This window comes from Microcaecilia unicolor, chromosome 1 (assembly GCF_901765095.1).
Source record: "Microcaecilia unicolor chromosome 1, aMicUni1.1, whole genome shotgun sequence".
NCBI classification, from domain to species: domain Eukaryota; kingdom Metazoa; phylum Chordata; class Amphibia; order Gymnophiona; family Siphonopidae; genus Microcaecilia; species Microcaecilia unicolor.
Window position 1 is genome coordinate 353613428 of NC_044031.1, and position 17225 is coordinate 353630652.

At 43.8% G+C, this 17225-nt stretch overlaps 1 protein-coding gene across 1 annotated transcript in view; it reads left to right on the forward strand.

Moving 5' to 3' along the window:
* The window catches only part of LOC115479945, a 72934-nt gene extending 59569 nt beyond the window's left edge, over positions 1 to 13365 (forward strand). Inside the window, exon 4 of the mRNA XM_030218328.1 lies at positions 13142 to 13365. Coding sequence (XP_030074188.1) covers positions 13142 to 13365 — 224 coding nt within the window. The remainder of the gene's footprint in view (positions 1 to 13141) is intronic.
* Positions 13366 to 17225: the final 3860 nt, after the last annotated feature.

Below are 17225 nucleotides of genomic sequence, written 5' to 3' on the forward strand. Positions count from 1 at the left end.
GGCTGATGGATATCAGAAGCTGTATCCTGATTTAATTGATATGACGGAGGATACCAAGAAAATTCCCATAAACAGCCAATGCACTACTACTGTCAAGATTGCGGGAGTCGTGGCTCTCATAGAATTGAATCCCAACGACCCAGAAGATACTGTTGAGACCGCCACTAATGTGACGTCTTCCAGCCATTGCTCAGATCCATTAATCGACCGACCTATGCCTCATCTTACACCCATGTATCCCAGGGGCACAGTCTTGGGACCCATGGGTTTAACATTGAGGTTTCAGGACATCGCTAACGAAATGCGAAATGATATGGATACCATTCGGCCTAGTCTCACTAAATTACCTCTTTACCTCTTTACCTAGATAGGGTGGGAACAAGCCACACCACGCGCCAGCACTTGTGCTCCAAAATGTGCGTCCCTCCTGGCAGCCACATCCAGCCTGTAATGTCGGGCAAAAGAGAGCTTAGAAGCCCATGTTGCTGCACTACAAATCTCTTGAAGAGAGAGTGCTCCAGTTTCAGCCCAAGAAGAGGATATTCCTCTAGTGGAATGCGCCTTAAAGGCATCAGGCGGAGGCTGGCCAGTAAGCAAATAAGCTGAAAAGATAGATTCTTTAAGCCAGCGGCCAATAGTGGCTTTACACGTTGGAGACCCTCTGCGAGGACCTGATAGCAAAACAAACAGATGATCAGAGGTCCTGAAAGAGTTAGTAACTCGCAGATAATGCAGCAGAGTCCTGCGTACGTCCAACAGGTGCAATTGCCCAAAAGATTCTGGAAATTCCTCCTCGACAAAGGAGGGCAAGAAAATAGGTTGGTTTAGGTGAAACGCTGAAACCACCTTAGGCAAGAAGGAAGGCACGGTCCGAACTGTGACCCCGGACTCTGAAAACTGCAGAAAAGGGTCTCTACAGGACAGCGCCTGGAGCTCTGACACCCGTCTCGCCGAAGTAATGGCCACTAACAAGACGGACTTCACTGTCAAATCTTTCTCTGAAGCACGCCGAAGCGGTTCAAAGGGAGCACCCTGAAGGGCCTTCAGCACTAGCCCCAGGTTCCAAGCTGGACAAGGCGCACGCACGGGAGGACGGAGCCGAAGCACCCCTCTAAGAAACCGTGCCACATCCGGATGAACAGCTAAAGACACGCCTTCAACCTTGCCACGCAGGGAGGCCAACGCTGCCACTTGCACCCGCAGGGAATTATAGGCCAAGCCTTTTTGTACACCATCCTGCAAAAAGTCCAGAATCAGCGAGACAGGAGCCCGCAGGGGTGTGATCTCTCTGGAAGCACACCAGACTTCAAACTGGCGCCAAATCCTGGCATAAGCCACGGAAGTGGAACGCTTGCGGGCTTGCAGGAGAATGGTAATTACTTTATTGGAATAGCCTCTGCCTCTCAATTGCGCCCTCTCAATCGCCAGGCCATAAGACCAAATCGGCCGGCGCCCTCCATGGTCACCGGACCCTGTGACAACAGGTTGGGAACCAGACGTAACTGAAGGGAATCCTCTACGAGCATCTGTCGGAGGTCCGCATACCAAGGCCTCCTGGGCGACGAGAACCACTTCTCCAGGATGCAGCCGAATCCGCAGGAGCACTCGCCCTATCAAGGGCCATGGAAGGAACACATACAGTAGGCCCGGAGGCCAGGGTTGAGCCAAGGCATCCAACCCCGCCGCGCGAGGATCTCTCCGTCTGCTGAAGAAGCACGGGACTTTGGCATTGGTGCATGTCGCCATTAGATCCATCACAGGCTTGCCCCACTTGGCACATATCTGCAGGAACACTTCGTCTGCAAGTTCCCACTCCGCTGGATCGATCTGATGCCTGCTTAGATAATCGGCTTGCACGTTGCTCTGACCTGCAATGTGAGCTGCCGACAGAAACTGTAGATGCAGCTCAGCCCAGTGGCAAATTTGTTCGGCCTGCGCGGCTAGAGCTCTGCACTGAGTGCCGCCTTGTCGATTTATGTAGGCCACTGCTGCCGTGTTGTCCGACATCACTCTGCCAGCCAATCCTTCCAGGGTCACTTGAAAGGCCAGAAGCGCCTGAAACACCGCTTTCAACTCTAAGCGGTTGATGGACCACTCCGACTCCTCGGGTGTCCATAGACCCTGGGCATGCTTCCTCTTGCAATGTGCGCCCCAGCCTTTCAGACTGGCATCTGTCACCACTAGGCACCAATCGGGGAGCGCCAGCGGCATTCCTCGCCGCAGCATGCTGTCTGAGAGCCACCACTCCATGCGGAGTCGGGCCGCAGGGAGCCAAGAGAGTCTGCATTGGTAATCCTGAGATACTGGAGACCATCTTTGGAGTAGAGCATACTGTAGAGGTCTCAGGTGCGCTCTCGCCCAGGGCACCAGTTCTATGGTGGCCGTCATCGATCCAAGCAGCTGGACAATGTCCCAAGCTCGCGGGCGGGGCATCCTCAGGAGCAGACGGACCTGATTCTGAAGCTTGCACCGCTTTTGCTCGGGTAGGTACACATACCCCGAGGCTGTGTTGAACCTGGCCCCCAAATATTCTAGAGACTGCGAGGGGGTCAAGTGACTTTTGGCCAAATTGACGACCAAGCCCAGAGATTGAAGTACTGAGACCACTCTGGCTGTTACATGCTGACTCTCTGCAGCAGAGTTTGCTCGAATGAGCCAGTCGTCCAGGTACGGGTGAACCCGAATACCCTCTCGCCTTAGAAAGGCAGCTACTACCACCATAACCTTCGAAAAGGTGTGGGGAGCTGTGGCGAGGCCAAAAGGCAAGGCCCGCAACTGGAAATGCTTTCCTATCACCGCAAACCTCAGAAACTTCTGGTGCGGGGGCCAAATTGGAATGTGCAAGTAAGCTTCTTTCAGGTCCAGAGACGTGAGAAACTCTCCTGGCTGTACTGCCGCAATGACGGAGCGCAGGGTTTCCATGTGAAAATGCCGCACTCTCAGGGACTTGTTTAATTCTTTTAAGTCCAGAATAGGGCGAAAAGGCCCTCCTTTTCGCGGCACCACAAAGTAGATGGAGTAGCAGCTGCAGCCGTGTTCGGCGGGAGGTACTGGGGACACGGCCCCTATCTGAATCAGACCTTGTAAAGTCTCCTCTACCGCCGCCCGTTTGGCGGCAGAACCGCATCGGGACTCCACAAACACGTCTCTTACAGGGGTGTCGAATTCTATTCTGTAACCGTCTCTGATCAGGTCCAAGACCCACTGATCTGAGGAAATGTTGGCCCACTCCTCGGCAAAGAGGAAAAGACGTCCTCCGATAACAGGACTCGAGGAGAGGGCCGGCGCACCATCATTGAGAGGGTCGCACCTGAACTCCAGGCCTTGAGCCAGTGGCTGTGGAACGTTTGTCCGAGCGAAAGGAGTTCCTCTGCTGAAAACAGACACGAGAAGTGAACCCAGCAGAACGCCCCGGGCGGTACCTTCGAGCTTCATGGAAGCGAGGTCTGTAAGAGGAGTGGACCGCCGCACCCTTAGAGGAAGGCCGAGGCCTATCTTTAGGCAAGCGCTGGGGTTTAGCCTCACCCAGGCCCTTCACAATTTTCTCCAACTCCTCACCAAACAGGAGAAGGCCTTGAAAGGGCAACTTCACCAACCTTTGCTTAGAGGCCATGTCCGCCGCCCAATGCCATAGCCAAAGAAGACGGTGAGCCGCCACTGCTACTGCCATGTGTTTAGCCGAAGCTCTGACAATATCATAAAGTGCGTCAGCAAGAAAGGACAAGGCCGACTCCATCCGCGGAGCCACATCTGAAAAGGGCTCCGCTCCATCACCGGGCTGTTCCACTGCCTGTTGCAACCAAGCCAGGCAGGCTCTAGCAGCATAACAACTGCATGCAGATGCCCGAATAGTGAGACCTGCAATTTCAAATGACCGTTTAAGAGCTGATTCCAGTCTAAAGTCTTGAATATCCTTCAGGGCAACACCTCCTTCAACAGGGAGGGTAGTTCTCTTTGTCACAGCTGTGGCTAGGGCATCCACTTTAGGCATAGCAAAGCGAGCCATATGCTCCTCACTCAGAGGGTATAATTGCCCCATAGCCCTGGAAACTTTCAAAGGTCCCTCGGGGTCAGCCCATTGAGCCGAAATAAGCTCTTGGATGGAGTCATGCAAAGGAAAGGCTCGAGCAGGCTTTTTGGTACTAGCCATCCTAGGATTCACAGACGAGGCTGTGCCACTGGCAGGGTCCTCAATAGAGAGAGCCTGCAGGGCATCAGAAATAAGCGCTGGCAGCTCATCACGGTGGAAAATCCTCACCGCGGAGGGATCGTCCAGATCCTGAGTCACTTCTGCACCAGACTCTGGCTCCTCAGACCATGAAGGCCTGCCAGAGTCCTCCAAATCCTCGCAGCCCGACCACGGGGGAAAAAATGGAGGTGCAGCACTCTCTGAAGGGGAATGAGCCCTTCTGCGCTTCATATTTTGCCAATTATCAGGGAATAACGCCTCAGAGGGCATACCCAGGCTAGAATCCACCGGGGGGGCATTACAAGAGGCCCATGCTGGGCTTTGTGGGAGAGCTCTTTTAAGCATGAATGCTTTATGCATTAATAAGACAAAATCAGGGGAGAAAAACTCACCCTGGGCACCCGGATCTCTGCCGGGGCTAGTAGCTCCCATATCAGCCTTACTCCAAGGCCTCCCCCCGGGCTCAGGACTCTCCGTCTCAGCGGAGGTCGCGCCATGTGGTAAATTCAAAATGGCGCCCGCTGCCAGCTCAGAGTGTGAAGAATCGTCGCTCGCCATGCTCGGGCCAGCTCTAACGTCTGTACAGCACGATTTACAGAGCCCCGCTGCTGATCTGCGCTTGCCACACTTGGAACATCGCTTTACTGTCTCCGCAGCCATCGCCGAAAATGGCGGTAAAATTCAAAATGGCGGTTCGCGCCAAAATCGCCCTGATCACGGGCCCACCCCGGAGGAGTCAGAAAACACTCTTACCTCACTGGACCGAGTATCACAGCTCCGGTCCCACAGAAAAAGGCAAGGAAAAACCTCTGTTCCAGCGTCTAAGCGCTTTTTTTTTTTAACGCTGTGAGGAAAGCAGAGGTAAATTGAACTCTGGAGGCTCAGGTGAGTGGGAAAGGCAGGGAAAGGGCGAACCTATGTGCCTGCATCCACTGTTGGTGGGGAAGGACAGGGAAAGCTAAGCAATGTGTCCACATCCACGGAGGTATGGGTAAGGCAGGGAAAGGGCGAACCTATGTGCCTTTAAAGTGAAGCTGCTATAGCCTCCAACACCCCTGCTAACAACTGGCAAAAGCACAGGAGCAACCTCCAGGCAGATTTTAAATGGAGCTCGAAGAAGCTGCAGCCACTCTGCTAGGGGAGATTAGAGAATACTGAAGAGAGGCAGTGGAGCAAGCTGGTATGAGGCACTGAAAAAAGCGTGCTCTCTATCTCCCTCTGCTGGTTGATGGACACAACCCATCTGTAATGGCTGCATCTGCTTGATGACAAGGAAAACGTTTGTTGATCAGACCAAACAAACCCAGATAATGCAGGGATTGGAGTTATATGAGGCACTGCAGGCTTCGGCTACCCAGACAGAATTGAGATTGTGGCAACAAGCAGGATGCAGTTTAAATTCCCATAGTCTATGGGTGCACCCTGCTGGACAAAGTTTTGTAGCATAACAAAATTTATTTCTGTTACTCCATTCTTTACATTATTCTTTGCATTTAAGTGCTAGTACTATGTACGATAACCTTGTTTCTAAAGTTTGGGCACCACAAATGCTGTCAATGAGAGAGAGAGAGAGAGAGAAGCAAGCAGGACCTAGTTTAGTATTAAGGGGGGAATAAAAAGAGAGAGAGAGAGAGAGAGAGAGAGAGAGAGAGAGAGAGAAAAGCAAGCATCATTAACTAGTTGCCATAGTGTACAAACCCTTTCCCCATAGTTTTAAACTGAAATTTTCTCTAGAAATAGGCATTTTCCCCATAGTTTTAAACTGAAACCTTTTCTAGAGGTAGAAACTAAACAGCCAAAAACTCTTGTTCTAAAAGGCAGTTATTTTCTGTTCCTTGGCTGCTGGAGAGGTAGCTCATCCAGCGACCTCAATTAAGTGTTAATTAAGGTGTCGGGAAGTACAATACTTGCATTGGTTGCTGAGTCAGTTTCAAAGAGCCTGTTTAAAAGAGGCCCCTTAGATTCAAAACTATATAAAGAGGAAAGGTCCCATTGAACTTTCTTTCTGAGAAGTTCCGAGAGAAGAGAACATTTCTCTGGTAAGTGAACGCTATTTTGCTTTGTGCTTTGGGAACTTAAAGATTGGGGTTTAAAGGAGGAATTGTAGGTTTATGTTAGGCAAAATAAAAATATAAAAAGCAAATTTTATCAACTAATCTCCATAGTCTTTTCCACTTAGTTTAAAAAACTTTGTACCACAGCATTAACAGATAGAAATTAACAGGCATTGCAGGAACAACTCTTCATTTATAGTCAGTTATTGTAATTAGAGTAACAAGCAAGGAGTGCTCTTACAGAGTTTTAAATATATTTCATTACCATCTAAGAAGGAAACACTAACTAAATCATACAATATACTATATAAACTAAAAGACACTTTTATATTAGGCTAATATCCTTAATACTGTAGTAAGTTTTAAATTATTGAAAAACCCCAAAACACTAAGATGGAGTCAGCAGTCCAGCAGTGAGAGGGGTGCTATCCACTCTTTTCCATTGAGTGTCACATGTATGATTATCTCCCAGTTGGTGAGATGTCATATGTGTGTGCCCGACGCAAAGAACTCCTAGCTCTCAGGGAATGTGTCCATTCTCTTGAGACTAGAGTAGAAGACCTGGTGGAGCTGAGGGAGACAGAGAGGTACATAGAGGAGACCTACAGGGATGTTGTAGAGAAGTCCCACCTCCAGTCTGGTAGCCCTTGTGCCACCTTGGAGGAGGGAGGTCTCCTAGAAGGAGAGCATCACCCTGGTGAAGTAGGAAGTACTCCTGTAGCCAGGACCTGCCCACCAGGGGATAAACTATCCTCTTGCACCAAGGATATGTCTCCAAGTGCTGCCCGGGAGGGAAAGGTTAGGACAGCTGTTGTAGTTGGTGATTCGATCATTAGGCATATAGATAGCTGGGTGGCAGGTGGACGTGAGGATCACATGGTGACTTGCCTGCCTGGTGCGAAGGTGGCGGACCTCACGCATCACCTAGATAGGATTTTAGATAGTACTGGGGAGGAGTCGGCTGTTTTGGTCCATGTGGGTACCAATGACATAGGAAAATGTGGGAGAGGTTCTGGAAGCCAAATTTAGGCTCGTAAGTAGGAAGCTCAAATCAAGATCCTCTAGGGTAGCATTTTCTGAAATGCTACCTGTTCCACGTGCAGGGCCCAAGAGACAGGCAGAGCTCCGGAGTCTCAATGCGTGGATGAGACGATGGTGCAGGGAGGAGGGTTTTAGATTTGTTAGGAACTGGGCAACAATCTGGGGAATGGGGAGCCTATTCCGAAAGGATGGGCTCCACCTTAACCAGGGTGGGACCAGGCTGCTGGCATCGGCATTTAAAAAGGAGATAGAGCAGCTTTTAAACTAGAAATTGGGGGAAGGCCGACAGTCGCTCAAAAGCGCATGGTTCGGGATAAGGTATCTTTCAAAGATATCACCAAAACAGGGAAGATAGGGTATCCTGATAGTGAGGTTGCAAAAGAGACCGTAGTAGATCAGGTGTCCCTAAATAAAAATAAAGATCAGACAAAAGATTGCAAATTAGTACTGTCAAGTACTAAGCATGATGTAAATAGGAGCAACAAACACAGTTTGAAATGTCTATATGTGAATGCCAGGAGCCTAAGAAATAAGATGGGAGAGTTAGAATATATTGCACTAAATGAAAAATCCTATATAATAAAAAGCACCTGCAACGTTCTGAAGCTGGCTGCGTGGACAAAAACTCTGAAGCATTCGTGCTCCTGTTCCCCGAAGCGTCATCAACGACTGTGCCCAATCACAGCACAGTAGCGCGAGTCAACATGAACTACTACGTATTAAAAACAAAAACCCGCCAACAGCGCGAAACTTTCACACAGAAAAAAAAGAAGGGCATCAGCACTTTCGAGAAAACCAGGTTAACCCACACACACAAAACAACCCACACACTCCAACACAAGACCATGTTAATCGGAAACAGCCCCCCTCACACACCCTACTCACCAAAACGCTACCGGATAACTCCCTCACTAATACAAACTAACAAACTAGAAACACCGCCCTCCAACTCCTCCCTCACTCTCCTCTACGACATTGGAACACCGCCCTCCACCTCCTCCCACAACGAATACCTCCTGACTCCCAGATTAGACAGCACAGCACATTATCTGCCACCTCCCGTCAACAAAAGCCTCTGTAACGACAGAGAACCAAACTTTAACCCATCAGATCAAAAGCCCCCTACCACCGAAGCCGTCAACAACAACAAAAAAGGTGCAGGCTCTGCCCTTCTCACACAATCACCACCCCCCTCCCAACCACAACACCACATCAAAAGCCCTCTTACATGTAGAAGATAAAAGCACCCTCCCACCGACGACAAGAAAAAAAAAACGCTGCAGGTTCTGCCCTGCTCTATCTATCTCTGTTCTCATCACAACCTTGCTAAAACAGAACAACAGAGAGAAAAGGGCAAAGTAAGCACGTTGTTTAGCCAAAGCACCGTCCCACTGAAGACGACAAGAAAAAACAAAATGCTGCAGGCTCTGCCCTTCTCTATCTATCTCAGTTCACAACACACCCTTGCTAAAACAGAACAAAGAGAAAAGGGCACAGTAAGCATGTTTTGCATCAGGAATGCTGCACACCATAACACACATGCTAACCCACAATCAACAAACACAGCCACAACATTGAGAAAAGGCAAGAATAAACACACTTAGCACCAACAGTGCTACACACCATTAATCCACTGCACCACACACACTAACCCCCACTGACAAAACACACTGACAGCACAACACCACCCTCATAGCCACCAACCAATTCATCAAAGTTTGCAAGCAAGGGACATTCAGTAACACCCCCTTTAAAAAAAAATGGCAAAACCCAGCCCACCCACCCACCACTCAAAAAAAACCCCTCCAAGCCCCCTTCAAAAAACATAACAAATGAAGACAAAAAAAAAACAACATTTTGAGATCCAATCAAAACATGAAAAAAGAAAACCCTCAGACATCCACCAACAAACACCGAGTGCAAAAAAACACACACACACACACACAATTTCAACGAGTACTTCACAGAAAAATATAACATTCCCATTACAATAACAATATACAAATGCCCATTTCATATTTCAAAATCAAGTGCACACAAAGAAATCAAGCAGCGTGGTGAAACGCAAACAAAGAAAAAGGAAACACACAAGAAAACACAACGGATTGCAACTGTGAAGAAAAAACAAAACAAAAAAAACCCAGGTATGCAAATACACACAAAAACATGAAAGGCACATATAAAAAAAACCTCATATATGACCCCGTTACTAACTTACATTCACTATCACACGCACTAACTCAAAACAAAAAAAACAACCAGGCTCTGCCCTTCTCACACACGCAACAACCCTCACCCACCCAACCATGGGAAAAAATCCAACGCCCATCCAAAGTGAACACACCACATCAAAAAGCCACAGACCCCCTCACCGACTCTCATCCTCAAAACGCTCCCACATAAATCCAAACTCAAAACACCACCCTACAAATCCTTCCTCCTCTTCTACGACATCTGAACATCACCCTCCAACTCCTCTCCGACACACTACCTCCCGAGTCCCCATTAAGAAACCACATTATCTCCAACCTCCCGTCAGCAAACGCCTCAGCACGTACAGACACCCACCCTTTGACCCATCAGTTCAAAAGTCGATCAACATGGACAAGATCCAGGCACCCTCCCACCGAAGACATCAAGAAAAAAAACAAAAAAAAACCCCGTGCAGGCTCTGCCCTTCTTCTCTCTATGACAGCTCTCATCACGCCCTTGATAAAACACAACAGAGAGAAAAGGGCACAGTAAGCACGTTTAACATCAATAATGCTGCACACCATAACACCCCTCCACCACACACGGTAACACAAAATCAAAAAAACACTGCCAAAACATAGAGAAAAGATCAGAAAAAGCACACTTAGCACCACCAATGCTGCACCCCGTAAATCCACTGCACCACACACACTAACCCCCACTAACAAAACACAATGCCACACACTGACAGCACACCACCACCCTCATAACCACCAACCAAAGATCCAAGCACCCTCTCACCGAAGACGTCAAGAAAAAATAAAACCCGTGCAGGCTCTGCCCTTCTCTCTCTATGTCAGCTCTCATCACGCCCTTGATAAAACAGAACAACAGAGAGAAAAGGGCACAGTAAGCACGTTTACCATCAACAATGCTACACAACATAACACCCCTCCACCACACACAAAATCAAAAAACACTGCCACAACATAAAGAAAAGAGCAGATTAAGCACAATAACCACCACCAATGCTGCACACCGTAAATCCACTGCACCACACACACTAACCCCCACTAACAAAACACAATGCCACACACTGACAGCACATCACCACCCTCATAGCCACCAACCAATTCATCAAACTTTGAACGCAAGGGACATTCACAACCCCCCCCCCCCTCAAAAAAAACCCATTCCGGACAAAACCCAGTCCACCCACCCCTCAGAAAAAAAAACCTACAAGCTACATTCAAACAACCTAACAATTGCACACACACACAAAACAAAACACATCACAAAAAAAAAACAATACTGAGATATCCACCAACAAACACCCAATGCCTAAAAAAAACACAACTACACACACTCACACTATCACCAAGTAACTTCACAGAAAAAAAAAACATTTCCATTACAATAACAATTTATAAATGCCCATTTCATTTTTCCCTATCAAGTGCACACAGAGAAACCAAGCAGCGTGGTGAAACGCTAACAAGGAAAAAGGAAACACACAAGAAACAACAACAGATTGCAACTGAGAACAAAAGACCAAAACAAAACAACAACAACAACAAAAGAAAAGAACTACAAGGTAAGCAAATTCACACAAAATAAAGGAACATTAAAAAAAAAAACCCACAGATACATGACCCCGTTTAAAACTTACACTCACTATCACACGAACTCTCTGTCTATGTCACACACTCTATCTCTCAATCAAACACAGAAACTCACAATCTCTAACACACATACTGTTACTGACATGTACTCACTATATGTGACAACAATAATCACAGAGTGACAAACACACATACTTACAATCACAAACACACATATGCACTACTACTACATATTACACACAAACAAACTGGATTCCTGACCCTATCAAACATGCTGAGTCCACACATTTTAATATTTAAAACATAAAATTACAATAAATTAAAAAAAAAAAAATAACCATTTCATTTCTTACAGAAACAAGAACTAAAAAAAAACAAGCAAGGAGCTACGGAGAACAACATCCAACTGACCACTGATCACCAATGTGCGTAATACCATCTAACAAAACCACAGAGTGACAATTAACACACAACTCTCACAATCTCACATACTGTGGCACACAGAGACACACAGTTGCACTATCTGATACAAAAACACAGTACCACTCCAGTAACAGACAACCACTCTTCCATACAACAGATACACAGGATATGGATAACACACAAACAACACACACAATAACTCACAAAAATAATGAACGCACAGAACAAAACTATTCACAAAAAACAATGAATACTGAGGAGCATGATGACTGTAAACAACAAGAACAAAAAAAACAAAGGAAAAGGAAAGCATCTCAACCTCAGAACAAAACCACACCTCCAACAGAAGAAGACAGTACAAGCAAATGGTCAAACAAAAACAAAACAACAAACCTACATGAAGCGAAACAGCCTGAACATCAACAAACAAATAAAAGAAAACTACAAATAAATGAAGCTGTAACGTCTGACCAACAACTACAAAAAAAAAAAAAAAAATGGGACAATCGGACAAAATATTAAAACACAAACTATGCAACAGCAGGCACAATGTAAACAGAAACATGCAGAAGCAGAAAAAAAAAAGACGTGCATCTCTAACACAGGAAGAAAAAAAACGTCTAAGTCAAGAAGCAAGTGCAAGGAACAAGACCAGACAACAAAACATAAAACTAACTGCAGAAGAACTAGCCACACGTAAACAACAAAAAACAGAAAAACAAAGAAAAAGGCGTTTAGCTATGAGTCAGCAAGAAAACACTACAAGCAAAAGATCAAGGAAACAAATTACACAAACAAAAACTGCAGAAAAAGAAGCTACATGTAGAAACAAAAAAAGAAGAAGCAGAAAGAAAAAGACGAGCAGCTTTACAAAACAAAACAAAAAAAACAACACAAGCATGACATACACAGTGAAATGGAAAACACCACTGCCGACCAAAACAATACACTGGAAAACCAAAATAACATAGAAACAAAAACAAAATCAACAAAACCACAAACTGCAAAAATGACAGAAGAACAAAGACAAACACAGAAGTAGGCACAATGCCAAAGAACGCGCACGAAGACAAAAAATGACAGATGAAGCAAAAATAAAAAGAAGGAATAGAAGATCATATTTACAAAGTCAGAGATGAAAACACAGACAAACAGAACAACACTTAAGACAGCCAACACTTACAACAAACGGTACAACTTCAAACTCCGCAATTGCAATAACAGATTGTGTAAATGAGAACAACACACCATACTACAGTTGTGGAGCCATGAACGCAAAATGCATATTTTGTAAAGCAAAACATTTTAAGAATGAAACAACTGCCGACAAACTATTCACAAAATGCTGCAGTAAGGGCAAAGTTCATCTAACACCTATTAGATGTCATGAACCTATAAAAGACCTACTAACAGGTGAACATCAATACTCTAAAAATTTCATGCAAAACATTTGATCTATTAACAGTTCCTTAGCTTTTGCCTCAATGGGAGCTAACATTACACCACCACCAGGATATGGCCCTTACTGCTTCAGAATAAAAGGCAATATTTACCACAGAACATCATCACTACATCCTGATAATGAGAAAAAAGACAATATGCTCAATTATATATTCTAGATCCAGAGGAGGCTGCCATCCAGAGGCTACAAATGAAAACAAACTCAAACATCAATGACACAATAATGACACTCTTAAGCAATATTATGGCACGTGACAACCCTTTTCCAGAGGCCTGCAAAATGCTCTATGAAGTAGAGAATGAATGCATCACAGAAGCACAACAACTAAAAATAGAACCACCTACAATCTCAATGGCTATTGTACAAGATCGAAAAAAATGATCAACGAAGATATAATGCCCCTAGAGCAAATGAGGTGGCTTTCATTTTTCAAAACACAGACAGAGAACCTCCATTACATCGAGATCTCATAATACACTGCAGAAACAAAAACAATGAACCCAACAAGACCGAGATAATCAGTGTGTTAGATCCAAACCTAGAACCTATGGTATATCCATTACTGTTCCCACATGGAGATCAAAGCTGGGGAATACATATTCCTTTGAGTGAACAACCTAAATGTCTACTGGTGCAACAACAAAAAAAGAGTGAGAGTAACACAAATGCAGTACTATGGATATCGTTTTGCAGAAAGAGATGAATTCAATCCATTTCTTTCGGCAGGAAAACTAACACAACAATACTTTGTAAAACTGAGGCAAACAGACTCAACTACATCAGACAAAATCAAAAACTACTACGCATAGAAAAATACTCTGGCTTAATGAACCGTCTGGCAAGTGAACCAACAGATACACGATTAACACTTGGACAACCATTCATTTTACCATCAACATTTTCAGGAAGCCCACGAAATATGCATCAAAATTACCAGGATGCAATGGCCATAGTTCGCAAATATGGAAAACCAGATCTCTTCATAACTATGACATGCAACCCAAAATGGGAAGAGATTACTAACAACTTAAAACAAGGCCAAACATCAGAGTTCCATCCAGACTTATTGGCAAGGGTGTTTCATTTAAAACTAAAACAATTACTAAATGATATAAGCAAAGATCATATACTTGGTGTCCCTCTTGCCAACATTCATGTCATAGAATTCCAAAAAAGAGGTTTACCACATGCACACATTTTAATCATTCTAAAAGAAGAGCACAAACCAAAAAATAAAGATTTAATTGATAAAATTGTATGCGCAGAAATTCCAGACAAAGAAAAATTCCCACGTCTACATGCAACTGTCGCTAAACATATGATTCATGGCCCTTACAGTGAAAACAACTTAAACTTGCCATGCATGGTTTCAGGAAAGTGTTCAAAACAATTCCCAAAAACATTCCAAAATGAAACTATAGCAAATTATGATGGCTACCCAAAATACCGCAGAAGAGATAATGGAGTAGGAGCACTTTTACATGGAAAATTCATCAATAATAGTTGGGTAGTCCCTTATAACCCTTACTTACTTTTAAAATACAATTCACATATTAACGTGGAAATATGTGCATCAATTAAAAGTGTGAAATACCTATTCAAATATGTCTACAAAGGACATGATTGTGCTAACGTCGCAATTATAGAGCACAAGAACACACAACATGATGAGATTAAAATATTTACAGACTCAAGATACATTAGTGCTCCAGAAGCAGCATGGCGACTTAATGGCTTCGAAATGCATCAGCAATCACATAATATACAGAGATTGCAAGTACACTTGCCAGATCAACAAAACATTGTCTTCCACCCAGCACACGTGGCAGATGCAGTTCAATTAGCAAAAAAAAGGGACACCACATTAACAGCATGGTTCAAACTAAATGTAGAACAACCTCAAGCAAACAACATTCTATACATTGATATTCCAATGTACTACACGTTTGACAAAACTCTACAAACGTGGAAACAAAGGAAAAGTGGAAAATCAACAACAATAGGCAGAATGTATGCAGTTCATTTACCAGCAGATCCAGAACGATACTGTTTAAGGTTGATACTACTACACCAACCAGGAGCTAGGTCATATGAAGATTTAAAAACAGTACAAAACATTGTTTACAATACATTTCAAGAAGCAGCAAAGAAAATGGGACTCATTCACGACGACACTGTCTGGCAGAACACATTAGATGATGCAGTAACATGCAGCATGCCCCAGCAAATAAGAGAACTCTTTGCATACATTTGTGTTTTTGCAACACCAAATAATGCTTTACAACTATATCAAAAATACAAATTTTACATGATGGAAGAATTACAACATATGCATGGTTGCAACAATGACTGCTCAGTTTGTGAACAATTACAAACACATGGCATAAAACTAGAACAATTTGGTTTACCAAAAGCTATCAACCAACAAGAACATCCAACACTAGCCTTCAATATTGCAAATGAAAAAAATACAGCTGAACAAATGGAAAAACAACTAACCCCTCAACAACAAGAAGCTTTCTATACAGTTATCTCTGCTTGCAAAACAAGTAACAACAACAACTGCTTTTTCCTATGTGAACCAGGTGGAAGTGGCAAAACATATACATATAAAACAATCCTCAGCACTATCTGAGGAGAGGGTGGAACTGCACTTGCTGTTGCCTCAACAGGAATTGCAGCAAATCTGCTCCCTGGAGGACGAACATATCATTCCCAATTTAAATTACCAGTTCCACTACTGGACAACTCCACTTCAACTATGAGATTAACATCTAAAGATGCATCAATCATAAGAGATGCACGCATAATTATTTGGGATGAAACTACAATGGCACCCACTATGGCACTTACTGCTGTACATAGACTACTTAAAGACATCATGAAAAATAAAAAAAACATTTGGTGGAAAAGTCATTCTGCTTGGTGGAGATTTCCGACAAACACTACCAGTAGTACCACATGGAGATCAAACAAAAACAATTGAAGCAAGCATTAAATATAATAAACTATGGAACAACTTCAAAATAATCAAATTACACACTAATGTCTGCTGCTCAGATACAGATTACAACAACTGGCTAATTAATTTAGCAAACGGCACTTTACCATGTCCACACGGTTTGCAAGATGTTATTCAAATACCAGAACAGCACATTTGTAACACAAATATAGTCCAGGCTGTTTTTGGACACAAAATTACCCATGACACTGTACACAACTTTGCAAAAAAAAATGCCATTTTGTGTGCAAAAAATTCACATGTGGACAAAATAAATGAGGAAGTTCTTGAAATTTTAGAAGGGAACACAATCACTTACTTAAGCACAGATTCTATTACAGACTCCAATGAAGAAGAACAACAATTATATCCTGTAGAGTTCCTTCATGAGCAAACACCATCTGGCATGCCTTCACATAAACTTAATTTAAAAATAGGTGCAATTATTATTCTACTCCGAAATTTAAACACCACACGCGGTTTGTGTACCGGAACACGCTTACTTGTTAAAGACTTGAAACAAAACATCATGGTTGCTGAAATCATCAGTGGATCAACTGCAGGCAGTAAGGTTTTTATACCACGAATTGACCTAGCACCCTCACAGAGTGACCTACCATTCACACTCTGCAGAAGACAATTTCCTGTCAAACTGGCATTTGCAATGACCATTAACAAATCACAAGGTCAAACATTTAACAAAGTTGGCATTCATCTTCCAGAACCTGTGTTCGCATATGGGCAACTATATGTTGCTTTTTCAAGAGTACGGAACTCATGTGATGTAACTGTAAAAATACTTGAAGGACCAGAACAAGGAAAACTTATTCCACGTTCTAAAAAAATGTACACCAAACATATTGTGTATAAACAAATATTACAAATGTAAAAAAAAAAATATGAATAAAAAAAATAACACAAACTGCTTTGTAACTTCATTACACTACAACCTACAAACACAATAACAAAACAACCAACACTGCAACAAAACAAACAATAACAAAAGAAATGGCACATAACACAGAAATAACAAATATTCATCACCAACACAACACAATTACAAAAAACACCTCTTTCAGCACAATCATTGCAAAAAACAAATACCTTGCTAGCGCCCGTTTCATCACTCACAGAAACGGGCTTTTTTACTAGTTAGATATAATAGACATCTCTGAGACCTGGTGGAAGGAGGCTAAACAGTGGGATACTGTCATACCGGGGTACAAATTAAATTGTAGTG